The following is a 17,248-nucleotide window of genomic DNA, read 5'->3' on the forward strand; positions in this document are numbered from 1 at the left end:
TATACAGATTTAGGAACATAGTGATACTTCCCATCCCACCCTTCCTCCCACCCATGCTCCCACCTTTTTTCCTCCTTCCTTTACTATTCCCATTCTTAATTTTTACAAAGCTCTATTTTCAGCTAAATTTATACTCATAAGATTAATCTAAGTTCTCAGTAAAGAGTTCTAAGCACCTAAGTAAGGAGTTCAACAAATAGTATGAAGAAAAAAGAACAAAACACTCTTCCTCATCACTACAGACAAGAGCTTTAAATGATCATCAAATCTCAAAATGTCAATTTCTCTCCAATACATTACATTTTGGGTACTCTATTAGTTACCATAGATCAAGCAGAACATATCGTATCTGTCTTTTTGGGACTGACTTATTTCAGTAACTATAATGGTTTCCAGCTGTAGCCATTTCGTTGCAAATGACCGAAATTTTTTTTACCACTTGAGTAATATTCAAAAGTGTATATGTACCATAATTTCTTTATCCAGTCATCAGTTGATGGACATCTGGCTTGATTCCATAGCTTATCTATTGTGAATTGAGCTGCAATGAACATGGGGTACAGATAACTCTTTCATATGCTGATTTCATTGCCCTTGGGTAAATTCCCAGGAGTGGGATTTCTGGGTAATATGGTAGATCTATTTTCTGATTGCTGAGGTTTCTCCATACTGATTCCACAATGGCTGTACATTTTACATCCATGCCAACAATGTATTAAGGAACATTTTCCCCTACATCCTCACCAGCATTTCGTGTTTGTTAATTTCTGTTTGACAGCCATTCTAACAGGGGTGAAGTGGAACTCAATGTGTTTTTTTTTAAATTTTATTTAATGAATATAAATTTCCAAAGTACAGAATATGGATTACAATAGCTTCCCCCCCCCATAACTTCCCTCCCACCCACAACCCTCCCCTTTCCCGCTCCCTCTCTCCTTCCATTCACATCAAGATTCATTTTCGATTCTCTTTATATACAGAAGATCAGTTTAGCATACATTAAGTAAAGATTTCAACAGTTTGCACCCACATAGAAACACAAAGTGAAAAATACTGTTTGAGTACTAGTTATAGCATTAAATCACAATGTATAGCACATTAAGGACAGAGATCCTACATGAGGAGTAAGTGCACAGTGACTCCTGTTGTTGACTTAACAAATTGACACTCTTGTTTATGGCATCAGTAATCTCCCTAGGCTCTTGTCATGAGTTGCCAAGGCTATGGAAGCCTTTTGAGTTCACCGACTCTGATCGTATTTAGACAAGGTCATAGTCAAAGTGGAAGTTCTCTCCTCCCTTCAGAGAAAGGTACCTCCTTCTTTGATGACCCTTCTTTCCACTGGGATCTCACACGCGGAGATCTTTCATTTAGGTCATTTTTTTTCCAGAGTGTCTGGGCTTTCCATGTCTGTAATACTCTCATGGGCTCTTCAGCCGGATCTGAATGCCTTAAGGGCTGATTCTGAGGCCAGAGTGCTGTTTAGGACATCCACCATTCTATGAGTCTGCTGTGTATCTCGCTTTCCATGTTGGATCATTCTCTCCCTTTTTTATTCTATCGGTTAGTATTTGCAGACACTATTCTTGTTTATGTGATCCCTTTGACTCTTAGTCCTATCATTATGATGAATTGTGAACAGAAATTGATCTCAATGTGGTTTTGATTTGCATTTCCTTGAAGGCTAGTGATCTTGAACAGTTTTCATATCTGTTGACTGTTTGAATGTCCTGTTTTGAAAAATTCCTGTTCAAATCCTTTGCCCATTTCTTAACTGGATTGTTAGTTTTGTTGTTGTTGAGGTTTTTGAGCTCTTTATAGAATCTGGATATTAATTCTTTATCAGTTTCATAGTTCACAAATATTTTCTCTCATTCTGTAAGTTGCCTCTTCACTTTGCTGAGTCTTTTCTTTGCAGTGCAGAAGCTTTTCAGCCTGATTTAATACCATTTGTCAATTTTTGCTTTGATTGCCTGTGCTTCTGGGGTTGTTACCAAGAAGTCTTTGCCAATGACAAATTCTTGCAAAGTTTCTCCAATGTTCCCTAGTAATTTGAAGGTATTGTATCATAGATTTAGGCCCTTGATCCATTTTGAGTAGATTTTTGTGTACAGTGTAATGTAGGGCTCTTGTTTAATACTTCTGCCTGTGGGGATCCAGTTTTCCCATCCCCATTGTTGTAGAGACTGTCCTTAAAAATAGAATAATTAATTCTGCTCACCATGATGGGTATCAATGAGGTTGTTATGGAATAGATACTTAAGGAAGTTGCCTAAGGGGCAAAATTTTAAAAGATCACTGGGAGACTCCAGAAGAAAATGGGCACTCCAGATAAAAAGCACAGTATTTGCAAAAGCAAAAACGGTAAATTTGCCTGGACTTGTGGAAGTAAAAGTGGTTGAGATCAAAACTAGAGGATCAAGAAATGAACTTGGGGGAGGAGGCAGAAACAGATGAAAGTTTTTCTACACTTACCTAAGCAGATTAAACTGACCAGGGAGAGGGTGGTAGGCAGTGTTTTGGCATAGTGGGTTAAGCTGGCATACCATATGGGTGCTGTTTTCTGTCTCAGCTGTTCCACTTCTGATCCAACTCCCTGCTAACAGACTGGGAAAAGCAGTGAAAGATGGCCCAAGTGCTTGGGCTCTTGCTATCCATGTGGGAAACCCAAAAGAAACTCCTGGCTCCTGGCTTTGGCCTGGCCCAGCCCTGGATGTTGCAGCCATTTGTGAAGTGAACCAGTGGATGGAAGATCTTCTTTCTCTATCTTTCCCTCTCTGTAACTCCACCATTCAAATAAATAATTTTAAAAAAGAAGAAACTGGGTCCTAGAAGTAGGATTGAGCCAAATAAGGATTTGAAGATTTGCATTTTAGGAATTTTGCTTTGGCATCACTCTTGAGTAGTGGATAGAAAAGAAGACAAGTCTAGAGCCAAGGAGACTAACCCATGCAAGTCTATAGAGGTCAGCCTGCTAAATTACAAACTGGAAGGACAAGACAGAACAGGATCTGCAGAGTCCCTCTTCTAAAAGACCCTATTCTGAATGGGGATTAGGCACACACACTTGGAAATAGACTTCCTATGTGAAAGTAAAGAGAATTTATCTAGATATAAGAAGTGGTTGGGACTATAAAATAACAGTGACTACTAGGGAATAGATGGCATACCAGAAGAGTTCCGGGGAACATCCTTTGAGGGGCCAACAGAAGAGCATTGAGTTACAAGGGCTAGTAACAGGTAGCCACATTCCTGAGTGCTTGCCATCAGATACTAGGAGTTAAGACCCATGCGTATCACCTTGCTACTTGGCCCAGGCTTAGCCCACCTAGCATGCCTAAACTAATATAGGTGGAAAACTTATAGTAAAACTTAAGAACTCCACAGTACAAACATCTGATTGCTTTTCAAATAGGCATTTCTAAGGATACCAATATTAAAGACTCCATTCCCTGCTAAATGTAACAGAATAATTCATCTGGCAACTTAATCTTCATTGCCATGTTGTCTTCTGTTGTTACGTGGTCATAGTAAAATGAAAAATGAGCAGCTTTAACTCACATGTCAACTTGTCAACATTTCTTCCCTACCACATCAAGACTTCACAGTTACTTGGTCCAGAGAAGAAGGTGGCACTTCCTCTGTCCTGGCTTGCCATCTGAGCTCCTCACAACTATCAGTGAACCCTGATTTTCATGGAACAAAATGCTGGTAAACCAGAATGATTTTCTATGACCTTGACAGATCTTAGTCTTTCAGATAGTGGAGAACATTTATACAATATTTCTTCAAACAAATATATTTACTCATTGTCCACACACTGCATATAGGTAAGTAGCAGTTGGGTTTAGGTAATGAGTTTTGGCTGTAGCAGTAGGGGTTTTTGACTATCAAATAGGTAAATTAGATTGGCTTTTAAGAAATACTTTCTATTACAACTTGTCAAAATTTCATCTACAGAAATCCTTCTGTTCATGAGAAGAGACAGCCTTCCTTCTTCCAACCATATAAAAATTCTGTATTGAAAAAGCTACTTTAAGATTTCCTCTTCCGGGTTTCAACATTTCCAGAATAAAGAAAAATATGTACATGTTGGTGACTATGTACTGGGATCTCCAGCTCCTGCTACACACACCATTAACTTTAACGCTTAGGCATGGGAGTTGATGCTGTAGCACAATAGGAAGTTAGAACTGGGGACTCTACTAATTGCACAAGAAGCAATGCATTGTCTGAGGATGGTGGAAATGGTTGCCACAGGATATTTGAAGCACTAAGATTATACCCCTAATGATAGTTAATTGCTAAAATGCATTTTAAAAAATATTCTTAGTCCATTAAGTAGAGTGTCATGGAATATCTTCCATGAAGTTGCCTTTCTTTGTGAGCTGCTTGGTCCCCTCTGCCCTTACCAACTTGACATCATGAGGACCATAGCAGTCCTCTTTCTAACCTTCAGTAAATGTATTTGAGTCAGTGGAACACATGCTTAACACATTTTTTTCTATCATCCTAGTTGTGCAAGTTAGGAAGAATGACAAATTTGGAGGTTTGGTGATTCTGTGTAGTAAAATTTAGAAAGCACAGAGTTGTGCTTAGGTTATGTGGTCTTCAAATAGATGGAAGCTTTTAGAGATGGAGTTAACCTCCCTTTATAGAGCTGCCACTTTAGGAATGCAGAATGAGCAGTTGGGAATGCATCTGAAGTTCCTATTTTTCTATATAATAAGGATGTCAGTTTATGTAAAATATAGTTAAGCCTGCATTCTATTTTTAAAACTGTTGCCTCATATCGGATTCATTTTGGAGTGTAGAAAAATAATCAGGAAGAAAAGTTCTAAAGAGTATGTGTTGCCCATCGTCCTAATCAGAGATCCAATTTACAGTTCACATAAAGCAAAGTATCAGGACCATTCTGTGTCTCACAAAGAAAAGGGATTTTCAGAGCCTCTTATTTCCAAGTAAACCCTAGCCAGTTAGAACTAGGGGAAGATCTTGGTACAACTGTTTCAGAAAAAGGCCTGTGGCAGGTACCACTCCAGTAAGGAAGAGAGAATGACAAGCAGTCCTGGTGCCTCATTCATTATCCTTTTGAGGAAACTTGGTTTTCTGTTCTGAATTTCAAATTTAGACTTCTAGTCTGTCTGGGAGATGCTATAATGTTAGAAAATGCGGCCCAGCTATGGGAGACTTACAATTTCTAGAGTCTAGATTTGCTTATTAAAGGCTGCACTGAACTGAATGGAATTAAATAATTCTTGCTAATTTTGCTGCTGAATCAATACTGACCTTGGCAAATCTCTTTACAAATAGGGTAACTGAAGGTCACAGATAAAATGAGAAGCAGTAATACTGTTCAGTATTTTCTTCAGGAGTAAAAAACAGTACATATAAAAACTGTAGAAAATCACCTTAATATTTCTACATATTCTCTTCTCCCCATGGGTATAGAATATCAGAATGAAGCATATAAATGAAGACACTCATGTTTTGTTGGTTATAAAACATTGCTTTTTTTTTTTAAAGTAATGAGTATGCTCACAGGCCTGTGCTGTGGTACAGCTGGTTAAACTGCTGCCTGCAGCACCAGCGTCCCATTTGGGCGCCTGGTTTGAGACTTGGCTCTCCACTTGCAAAGCAGCTCCTGCTGATGTGCCTGGGAAAGCAGCAGAAGATGACCCAAGTGCTTGTGCTCCTGCTACCCACGTGGGAGACCCTGAAGAAGCTCCTGGCTTCGGCCTGGCACAGCCCTGTCCATTGTAGCCATCTGGGGAGTGAATCAGCACCTGGAAGATTCTCTCTCTGTAACTGCACCTTTTATTTTATTTTTTTTTAAAGAGTATGCTCATTAAAGTTGATGTCTGTTATTAGTAGACCTACTCATTTTATTTTATTTTATTTTATTTTATTTTATTTATTTATTTTTTTTTTGACAGGCAGAGTGGACAGTGAGAGAGAGAGACAGAGAGAGAAAGGTCTTCCTTTGCCGCTGGTTCACCCTCCAATGGCCGCCGCTGCAGCCGGCGCACCGCGCTGATCCTGGCAGGAGCCAGGAGCCAGGTGCTTTTCCTGGTCTCCCATGGGGTGCAGGGCCCAAGCACCTGGGCCATCCTCCACTGCACTCCCTGGCCATAGCAGAGAGCTGGCCTGGAAGAGGGGCAACCGGGACAGAATCCGGCGCCCCAACCGGGACTAGAACCCGGTTTGCCGGCGCCGCAAGGTGGAGGATTAGCTTATTGAGCCACGGCGCCGGCTGACCTACTCATTTTAAAGAATAGCCCATAGATATTCCTCACCCCTCCACACTAAGTTGACCTTTGTGCTCTAATATTTACTCCCTGCTCATTGTGGAACAGTAATCACATGATTAGTGGGGATTTGACTTTGGTAACCTAAATTCTCCAAATTTCTATATCCCAGAAATCCTCTCTTCCTTTAATACTACTGACAATAATTCTAACTCTGACCAGGATGCTGGCTGGAAGCTTAGGCTCCTCTGTTTATTCCTGAGAGGCTCCAAGCACTCTTATCCCAGGGCCACCTGTTACCTGCAGCTTCTCTCATCACTTCTGAACTTCTCATTCCTACTCCTCTAGGACACTTGGTTCCACAAGCAGGGAGTGAAACGCATTCTTCCTTTATCTTCCAAGGAGAATGGTAGGCAGAGGCTAGGTTGTAGTAAGTAATTACCACTTTGTAAAAATGTGTTAATTCCCTTATGACAATATAAAATTAAGATAAAATGAGTAGATTCATTGCCTTTTAAGCTGGCTCTAGTCTCTCCCTTTTTTTTTTTTAACTTTTATTCAATGAATATAAATTTCCAAAGTACAGAATATGGATTACAATGGCTTCCCCCCCATAACGTCCCTCCAACCCGCAACCCTCCCCTTTCCCGCTCCCTCTCCCCTTCCATTCACATCAAGATTCATTTTCAATTCTCTTTATATACAGAAGATCAGTTTAGCATACATTAAGTAAAGATTTCAACAGTTTGCTCCCACACAGAAACATAAAGTGAAAAATACTGTTTGAGTACTAGTTATAGCATTAAATCCCAATGTACAGCACACTAAGGACAAAGATCCTAAATGAGGAGTAAGTGCACAGTGACTCCTGTTGTTGACTTAACAAATTGACACTCTTGTTTATGGCCTCAGTAATCACCCTAGGTTCTTGTCATGAGCTGCCAAGGCTATGGAAGCCCCCTGAGTTCACTGATTCTGATCATATTTAGACAAGGCCATGGTCAAAGTGGAAGTTCTCTCCTCCCTTCAGAAAAAGGTACCTCCTTCTTTGATGACCCATTCTTTCCACTGGGATCTCACTCACGGAGATCTTTCATTTAGGTTTTTTTTTCCCCCCAGAGTGTCTTGGCTTTCCATGCCTGAAATATTCTCATGGGCTTTTCAGCTGGATCCGCATGCCTTAAGGGCTGATTATGAGGCCAGAGTGCTGTTAGGACATTTGCCATTCTATGGGTCTGCTGTGTATCTCACTTCCCATGTTGGATCATTCTCTCCCTTTTTTATTCTATCAGCTAGTATTTGCAGACACTATTCTTGTTTATGTGATCCCTTTGGTTCTTAGTCCTATCATTACGATCAATTGTGGACAGAAATTGATCACTGGGACTAGTGAGATGGCATTGGTACATGCCACCTCGATGGGATTGAATTCGAATCCCCTGGTATGTTTCTTTTTTTTTTTATTTTTTTTATTTTTTATTTTTATTTTTTTTTATTTTTTGACAGGCAGAGTGGACAGTGAGAGAGAGAGAGACAGAGAGAAAAGTCTTCCTTTGCCGTTGGTTCACCCTCCAATGGCCGCCGCGGCCAGCACGCTGCGGCCGGTGCACCTCACTGATCCAGTGGCAGGAGCCAGGAGCCAGGTGCTTTTCCTGGTCTCCCATGGGGTGCAGGGCCCAAGCACCTGGGCCATCCTCCACTGCACTCTTGGGCCACAGCAGAGAGCTGGCCTGGAAGAGGGGCAACCGGGACAGAATCCGTCGCCCCAACCGGGACTAGAACCCGGTATGCCGGCGCTGCTAGGCGGAGGATTAGCCTAGTGAGCCGCGGCGCCGGCCCCCTGGTATGTTTCTAACTCCACCGTTTGAGGCAAGTCAGCTTGAGCATGTCCCGAATTGCACATCTCTTCCCTCTCTTATTCTCACTCTTATATTTAACAGTGATCACGTTTCAGTTAAGTTTCAGCACTTAAGAAGAATTGTGTATTGATTACAGTATTCAACCAAAAGTATTAAGTAGAACAAACAAAAAAGATACTAAGAGGGATAACATATTAAGCTGCTCATCAACAGTCAGGGTGAGGGCTGATCAAGTCACCATTTCTCCTAGTGTTCATTTCACTTTAACAGGTTTCCTTTTTGGTGCTCAGTTAGTTGTCACCTATCAAGGAGAACAAGTGGTATTTGTCCCTTTGGGATTGGCTTATTTCATTATGTTGAGTGAAATAGTCTCTCCCTTTTAACCCCAAACTGGTTAATATTATAGGAAATGTAGGTTTCCCACAATGGAGACAATGAGACTGGCAATGTTTATGCTCATAACAAACTCTCCTGTCCAGACTGGAAACTTGACTTTTTCTAGAAAGAATCTTTATTATCAAATTTTGCTTCCTACCTTGCATACAGAAATAACCACTTTTTAAAATAGTGAATATATTCTACCTTCAACCCATCTCCTCAAGCCTTTGTGTTTCTTATTTAGCAATTTTTTTCTTCCAATTCACAGTCTTTGTTTCTCTGTTTATTTAGAATCATCAAGTCAAGGAACAGATTCCTGGAAAACATATGTTCCAGTTTTGGTGCCTTTCTTGATTTTGGTAGTAATATTCTGCTATATACAAAGAAGATGCATCCTTTCAGCACAGGTAATATGGGAAATCTGGGCTAAAGCCCTAGGTATTCCATGTTCTGTTTATTAAAGATGACATAGAAATATTTACCTGTACTGCAACTGGGCATGTAAGCAGGTCTGAATGTTCTGAAGAGTTATTTGCAAACTTAACAAAAATCCTTTTAAATTCTCCTACATTGGCACCTAATAATTGTGCTTCTCAAAATTTATCCTAAGTGATCAGAGATACACTAAGCTGTACAAGCACATTTAATGTAACACACTGTCTTCTAGTATTTCTACTGTTTTCATTAAATAGGGGAACTTATTAAATTAATGGAAAGTCACATATTCTTTCTTTACAAAAAGAAAAGTTTTAATTTGGCATGAAAATGAAAACCAGGAAGCTCCATTGACTTGCATGGGAAAACAGCTGGAAAAGAAATAAGCCAAAGATTTAGGGTGCTCTTTGGAGTGACTGCACCATGGGTTCCCCCACGTTCATACCTCACCAGATACTGTAAGTTCCTGGGCTCTGTAGTCTCTTGCTCTGAACTTAGCCTACAGCTGGTGATGCTCAAAAATGTAGAGTCCTTATGGGTCATTTTGTTTCTTTCTAAATTAAAAGCAATGTAAATTTTTGTAATAAACTTGTGCTATTTATAGAAATGTAAAATAATACCTTGAGATGCTATTGTTATGAGACTTAAAAATATTTTGCTTGCATGAACAGAATTTGAGCTGCAAAGGATCTTGGCAATGCTTAGATATAATTTATTGCCATATTTTGTAGATAAGGAAACAGGATTACAGGAAATTTGCTCAACTAGAGTAGTTGTGTGAAACAGATAAGTGTGCCCCATCTAAAACTACCCCACTAAACAGTGGCAGAGGCAGGCCTATGCCCTTGGAAGTTCTCCCTCATTCCATCATCATGCCCCACATTCCAACTATCCCCACCCCCCGTCCCCGCCAGGGAAGGCTCTGACTGCCCTGAGAAGTAAAGCAAGATCCCATGTCCCTTTCATGTGATCTTCTGTTGGATATTGGTCTAATGCCACCATTGCAGTTGCCAAGTGTTTAATTATAGCAGAAATCATTATTGAATATTCAGTTTTAAGAGTGATAGTGAGCAAGAGCTTCACCGTGTCTAGCCCTGTGATCATTTGAGTTAATAGGCAGGCCAGTCTCCTTACTTGTTACCCCTGTCCCATAGACGGCCAGAAATGGTGAAGTTTATTCCCTAAAGGCAGTTCCTGACTTAATATAATGACACTTGTGATTAAGTTAGATTCAGATGATAAGAAGAAGAGGGGGTGCCACATACAGCTTAAGAATGACAGTCTCATTTCTGTACTGCGAGTCTGCAGCAAACACATGTCAACTGGAATAACATGGTACACTCAAAATGATGCAAAAATGAACACACAGGACAGTGTATTCCCCGTGAGCTAACATAACCTGATTCACTCACAAACCCAAACTTGAAGTGACATGGCGAGGGAGAAGTCACATAAAATAAGCTGCATTGCAAGGACAGTGACCCACAGTGGAGGCATGCAGGTAGATGAAAGTGACCTTACACTTACTTGATTATAATTTTATATGACTATGGTTCATATGTTATGCTTTTAATTCTCTTTTCAATTACTCCATTTTACAGCATCCCTTAGTCTAGCATATATAGGAAATATATATATATATATTTATAAATATATATATATATATATATATATAATTTGAAAGATAGAGTTAGTGAGAGAGAGAGAGAAAGGTCTTCCTTCCATTGGTTCACCCCCAAAATGGTTGCTACAGCTGGAGCTATGCCGATCCAAAGCCAGGAGCCAGGTGCTGCTTCCTGGTCTCCCATGTGGGTGCAGGTGCCCAAGGACCTGGGCCATCCTCCACTGCCCTCCTGGGCCACAGCAGAGAGCTGGACTGGAAGAGGAGCAACTGGGACTAGAACCCAGCGCCCTTATGGGATGCCAGCAGTGCAGGCAGAGGATTAACCAAGTGATCCATGGCACTGGCCTCAGGAAATATAGTTTAATAAGATCCAGAAGGAAACTGGAAACCTAATTTGATAAGTGATATTCCTTAACCACTATTCTCAGCCTGTCCTAGCATATAATTTTCCATCATTAGCAGTTGGCAAGGACCAGCCAAGAACAATGATCCTAAAGCACTACTGCCTTTCTCTGCTTTTGCAACACCTGAATCAACCATAAGAATTTACTGTTGGTTTTGATGATGAGTTTCAACATTGGGTGCAATTTTTATGCTCTTTGAAGAAAGACATGAGGAAGGGAATAAATTGGGCAGTTCTAATATCATAACTATACTGATGCAGGAATAAGAGAATTTGAATATTTGAATAGAAAGTTTTTTAAAAAATATTTTTCCTTCTCTACTGATGAAGGGAATAGCAATGCTTACAATGGAGAGGAAAATACAATAGAACATATTTTCCGTTATCAAGCCATTTAATAGTATAAAGACGCTGCTGCAAAAAGGTAATTGAAGTTAAATTTATTAAGTTTGATTAATTTATAATACTTGTACATTTCAAAAGGATTCCGTGTAATATTTCAACACATGTATATTGTATAAACTAATAAAATCAGGCAAGTAGTCTTTCCATTTGCTTATATTTTCTTTTTGTTTGGAACCTACTAGCTCCTCTCTTCCAGTTCTTTATGTAGTATTTAATACATTAATGTGAACTAAGTCACCCCACCTTGCTGTGGAAAACTGAAATTTCTGTGTTTTGATACCTGCTATTCAACCTCCCTCTTTCTCACCTCCTAACCTCTGGTAATAACTATTCTAAATTCACATGAACATTTTAAGCTTCTATCTACAAGAGAAATATGCACTGTTTATCTTTCTTTGCCTGGCTTATTTCACTTAACAATGACCCCTAGTTCCAAACATTTTGCTGAAAATATCAGGATTTCATTCCTTTTCATGACTGAATATCACTTATTTTTAAAATTTTTTAATCCCTCATCCATTGATGGACATCTAGGTTGATTCTACATCTTGGCTATTGGGAATAGTGCTGTGATGAACGTGAAAGTAAAGCTATCTCTTTCATAGGCTGATTTAATTTCCTTGGGATACATACCCAGACATGGAATAGCAGGGTCACATGATAAATCACATTTTAGTGTTCTTTGGAACTTCCATGTTGTTCTCCATAATAGCAGTAGTGCTTCTCATTCCATGAACAGTGTGAATAAGAGGTCCTATTTTTCCATATCCTTGGCATGTTTTGTTACTTTTTGTTTCTTGAAAAAAGTAATTCTAGTTGTAATGAGGTGTCTCATGTGGTTTTGATTTGTGCTTTTTTGCTGGTGATTTTGAGCATTTATATATATATATGTGTGTGTTTGATAATTCCACTTTTAAGAAATGTCTATTCAGATTCTTTGACAATTTCTTAACTGGATTGATTCTTTTTCCCAGAACAATTTGTTGAAGACACTGTCAACAAAGGTAACAAACACATGCACTAGAGAAAAGACAATCAGGTGACTATAGATACATAGATTAATTGCTGGGATACCTATTAAGTTCCAGTGGTCTGTGTTCCTTCGTTTTATGTCACTGCAATACTCTTTTGTTTAAAGTAGCTTTATAGTATGTCTTGAGATCAAGCATTGTGATACCTCCATCTTTGTTCATTTTGTTCCATATCGCTTTGCTTATTTGTAGTTCTTTGTGATTTTCTTTCTGGTTTTGTAAAGAGTATCATTGATATTTTAACTGAGATTATGTATGTTCAATTCACTTATTGTTTTCTGTTAGGTTTTTCTATATATATATATATTTATGTGATTTCCAAATTGGAATAATCTGAATTCCTTACTTTCTACTTGTATGCCTTTCAATTTCTTTCTCCTACCTATTTACTATGGCTAAAATTTCTAGTAGTATTTTGATTAAGAGTGGTGGGAATGGACATCCTTGTCTGTTTACAAATGGTAGAGGAAATGCTTTCAGCTTTTCTCTATTCAAAGATGTTGACTGAAAGTTTTTCATAAATAACTATGATTATATGGACTTATTTTCCTTCTGTACCTAATTTGTTCAGGGTTTTCACCATGAATGGATGTTGAATTTGATCGAAGTTTTTTTATGCATCTGTTGAGATATGCTTTTCATCCTTCATGCTGTTGATTACGTTATGCTTACTGACTTACCCATATTAAGTTATCTATGCATCCTTGGGATAATTACCACTTAATCATGTTGGATATGTAATTGTATTCAGTTTGCTAGTATTTTCTTGAGAATTTTTAAATCTTTGTTAATATATATTCATTGTTTTTTTTTTCTTTTGTTATGTCCTTGTCTGATCTGGACTCGAGGTAATGCTGGCCTCATGAGTTTGGAAGGGTTATTGCCCTCTCAAGATTGTAGAATAGCTTGAGAAGAATTTTCGCTAATTCTTCCCTACAATTTTGGTAAAATTCAACCGTCAAACCATCTGGTGCTGAGATTTCCTTTGTTGGGACACTTTTATTGATTCAGTCTTATTACTTGTTATTTGTCTATTTAGGTTTTTTGTCTTTGTGATGTAATTTTGTTGTATAGGTCTACTTCTAGGTTATCCAATTTTTTGGCATAGAGTTGCTCATAATAATCCCTAGGGATCCTTATTTTTCTGTTATAAGTTGTAATATCTCCTTTTTTATCTCTGATATTGAATTTTCTCATTTTTGATTAGTTCAGATAAAGGCTTATCAGTTTTGTTTATCTTTGCAAAATACCAAGATATTGTTTTTTTAATATACAATTGATTTCTGCTGTGTTCTTGGTTTTTCTTTCTTTCTTTAAATCTACGTGCCCAATAAAAAAAATATAGACAGAGGGAGAGACAGAGAGAAAGGTCTTCCTTCCATTGGTTCACTCCCCAAATGGCTGCTAAGGGCAGCGCTGCACCGATCCGGAGCCAGGAGCCAAGTGCTTCTTCCTGGTCTCCCACGCGGGTGCAGGCACCCAAGCACTTGGGCCATCCTCTACTGCCCTACCGGGCCACAGCAGAGAGCTGGACTGGAAGAGGGGCAACCGGGACTAGAACCTGGAGCCCATATGGGATGCTGGCGCCACAGGCGGAGGATTAACCAAGTGAGCCATGGCCCCAGCCCTGGTTTTTTCTTTCAACTTTAGGTTTTTTTTTTTTATATATAGGTATTTAAGATATATCATTAGGTTATTAGATACTTTGTATTTCTTGATAGGGTATTTATTTCTGTAAACTTCCCTCTGACTGATTTTTCTATATCTCATAAATTGTGATATGTGGTGTTTTCATCTTTGTTCCAAAGAATCTTTAAATTGCTCTTTTGATATTTTCAGCAATTCGTTGTTCATTCAGAAATTGTTTTATCTCTTTGTATCTGTACTCCTAGATTTAATTTTGTTGTTCATTTCTAGATTTATCCTCTTTTGGTTGGAAGAAATACATGGCATGGTTATGATTTTTTTGAAATTTTTGAGACTGCTTTATAGCCTAATATGTGGTATATCCTAAAGAATACTTCATCTGCTGATTGAAAGAATATGATTCTAGAGCTATGGGGTGGAATATTCTATAAATGTCTGTTAAGGTCCAGTTATTCTATAGTGTCGTCTAACGCTGATGGTTCTTCATTATTTTTTGTTTTTATGATCTGTCCATTAATAAATGTGAGGTGTTGAAGAACCCCCACTATTATTGTATTGCATGTTCTCTCCCTTTAGATCTAAAATTTTGGTGCACTGCCTTTGAGTGCATATACATTTATCACATATTCTTATTATATTGATCTGTTGATCATTGTATAGTGATGTGATATAAGTATAGCTATTCTTTCTTGCTTTTAGCTGTCATTGTGTGCCATCTTTTTTGCATACTTTCATTTTCAGACTATGTATGTATTTAATAGTGAAGTGAGTTTCTTTTAGGCAATTCATCTTTGGGTCTTTGTCTTTCAGTCTATTTAGTCTATATCTTTTAAATGGGTAATATAGTCCACTTACATCCAAGGTTGTTATTGGTAAATAATGACTTACTCGTCATTTAAAAATGCCTTCTGTTTATTTTGTTCTTTTTTAAGGAGGTTACATACTTTTTTATGCGTTCATGATGGTAGTTACATTTCTTTTGCTTCTGAATGTTGAACTCTCATAAGCATCTTCTGTAAAGCTGGTCAGTTTTTGTTTGTCTAAGAAAGTTTTTTCTTAATTTATGAAACATAGCTTTGTTATATATATTATTCTTGATTGGCAGTTTTTTTTCTTTTATAATTTGGAATTTATCACATTATTTATCCATTCTCTTTTTCTGTAAGATTTCTTGTAACAAAATCTGCTGTTAGTCCAATGGGGTCTCCCTCAAGTTTGACTGGACATTTTTCTCCAATAGGTTTTTGAACTCCACTTTTGACAATTTCACATGTTGTGAGGTTCGCTTATGCTCATATTTGGCATCCTATGGTTATCTTGTATTTGAATGTCCATATCTTTCTCTAGATTAGTGACTTTTTAAATTTTATTCTTTTATTTAAAAGGTTTTATATGTCTTTAGTCATTTCTTCTCCTTCAAAAATTCCCTTAATTTGAATATATTCATTTAATGGTGTCTCATACATCTTAGATCTGTTTTCATTCTTTTAAGATTTTTTGGTTTTTGTGTGTCCAATAGGCATTTTTTTAAAAAATCTGCTTTTTATAGTCTGTTTATGCTTTCAACATATGTATGTTATGTTTGACTAATGAATTCTTCATTTCTATCTCTTGCCTGAATTTTCCATTCATATCATGCATTGATTTCCTTAGTTTATTCAATTGGCTGTATATTTTCTCTTGTAACCTTATATATAATTCTTTCGAATTCTTTGTCACATATTTTGTCCACTTCCTTCTCTGGAATCTGATACAAAAGATATTGTGATCATGTTGTTTTGCTTTTTCATGATTCTTTTATCCCTGCATTGCTATTTGCATATCTGGCACATAAGTTGTTTCTGTCACTTTTAAAGGGTAACTTTTGTGGATTAAAGGATTTCTCTTGAAACATGTCTTCAAATATAAGTTTGGTAGGCTACCTTGGCTTTTGTTTCAGTTGGATTTTGTAGTGTAGTGGTATCACTATATCTTTTTCTATGGTTATTGATAGGGGGATGAGAGCTATCCTCCTCTCCCAGCTGGGGTGAGCAGATTCTGATGGTGGGAATTGGATCATTACAATGGTAACCCTAAATCTGGTTGGGGCACATGACTCCTTTACTAAACAAAGTAGGGATATGGTGGGAATGGAGCTGTAGCCTTGCTAGCCCAACATCTGGTAGGCGTGCATGTTTGCTGACAGCAATCAAAGCAGGGGCAGGAGTGGTGGTGCTAGCTTGTGGTATGTTCTCCACGTGGCCTGTGCCTGGTTGTGCTGAACCACCTATTCCCCATAATGCAGATCATTGCCTCATATAAATTGCTGGTGCCACAGTTGTGTTGCTGGGTTTAGTGAGCTTGTAATCATTTTTTTCTAGTGAAGTGTAATATCTTTTGGGTCTCAGGGATGGAGATGCATAGGGATTTCTGTCCCTCAGGACAGTAACTCCTGTTTCAAGATGGTATCACACTGCTGTAACTTTTCTTCACTCCCCAGAACAAGACAATGTGAGTTCCTTTGCTGAATTTAAGCTGTTGTGTATTTTCTAGGTAGCTTCTCTTATTGAGCTTCAGGGCTGTGAAGATGAGGATACTTCCTGTAGCCAAGAGTGCTGACCTGCAGCATCCTAGAAATGGGACAAGGCTCTCCTATTTAACTTTTCCCTTGCAATAAGAATTACCCCAGTCATGGGGCCAGGGTCACAGTTACCAGTTTGCTTTGTTCCTGTCTTTATGCTGCCCCCCCCATGCTACCTCGTCCCACGAGATTCCCATGTAGCACTCACTCAGTTCTAGTGTTCTTCCTTGGACACTTACCTGGTGATGTAGCTGTTTACTTCCTCTTTCAGTTGTTTGTGATGGAGGAGGCAAATGCTGGGAACTTTAATTTGGACATCTTGGAGAGCCTGTAATTGAAGATAGACTAATTTACATATCATCATGTAAAACTCTTATGGAGAGACAAATTCAAGAGAGATTGTGGGGTAATATAGCAGGAAAAATACAATTAGGCTTTTCTCAATGTGTATAATTAAACAGGTTCTATTGGCTTAAATGCAATATTGTTCTGCTGGTCTCCTGTGGCTATTTGTAGAGATCTCAAGTGGCACTATGCCAAAGGTTGCTCCAATATACTTGTTTTCCTATGACACAAGTTAGAAACCTAGGATTGTATAGAAGCAAAGAGACACAGACACATGTGAAACGGAGAGAAGCAGACTATGGTTTCTGCCCAG

The 17,248-nt window shown here is 38.4% G+C and overlaps 1 protein-coding gene and 1 non-coding gene across 2 annotated transcripts in view; both read left to right on the forward strand.

Moving 5' to 3' along the window:
- The window catches only part of HHLA2 (HHLA2 member of B7 family), a 125,347-nt gene extending 121,509 nt beyond the window's left edge, over positions 1-3,838 (forward strand). Inside the window, 4 exon segments of the mRNA XM_089330369.1 lie at positions 3,532-3,671; positions 3,674-3,727; positions 3,730-3,798; positions 3,801-3,838. Coding sequence (XP_089186495.1) covers positions 3,532-3,671; positions 3,674-3,727; positions 3,730-3,798; positions 3,801-3,838 — 301 coding nt within the window.
- LOC103350624 (HHLA2 member of B7 family) overlaps positions 1-17,248 on the forward strand; it is a 194,868-nt gene that overhangs the window by 175,307 nt on the left and 2,313 nt on the right. The window contains exon 2 of the transcript XR_011387860.2: positions 8,777-8,892. This is a non-coding gene — a transcript (HHLA2 member of B7 family). The remainder of the gene's footprint in view (positions 1-8,776; positions 8,893-17,248) is intronic.

This window comes from Oryctolagus cuniculus, chromosome 4 (assembly GCF_051225735.1).
Source record: "Oryctolagus cuniculus isolate XC-2025 breed Fujian yellow rabbit chromosome 4, ASM5122573v1, whole genome shotgun sequence".
NCBI classification, from domain to species: Eukaryota; Metazoa; Chordata; class Mammalia; order Lagomorpha; family Leporidae; genus Oryctolagus; species Oryctolagus cuniculus.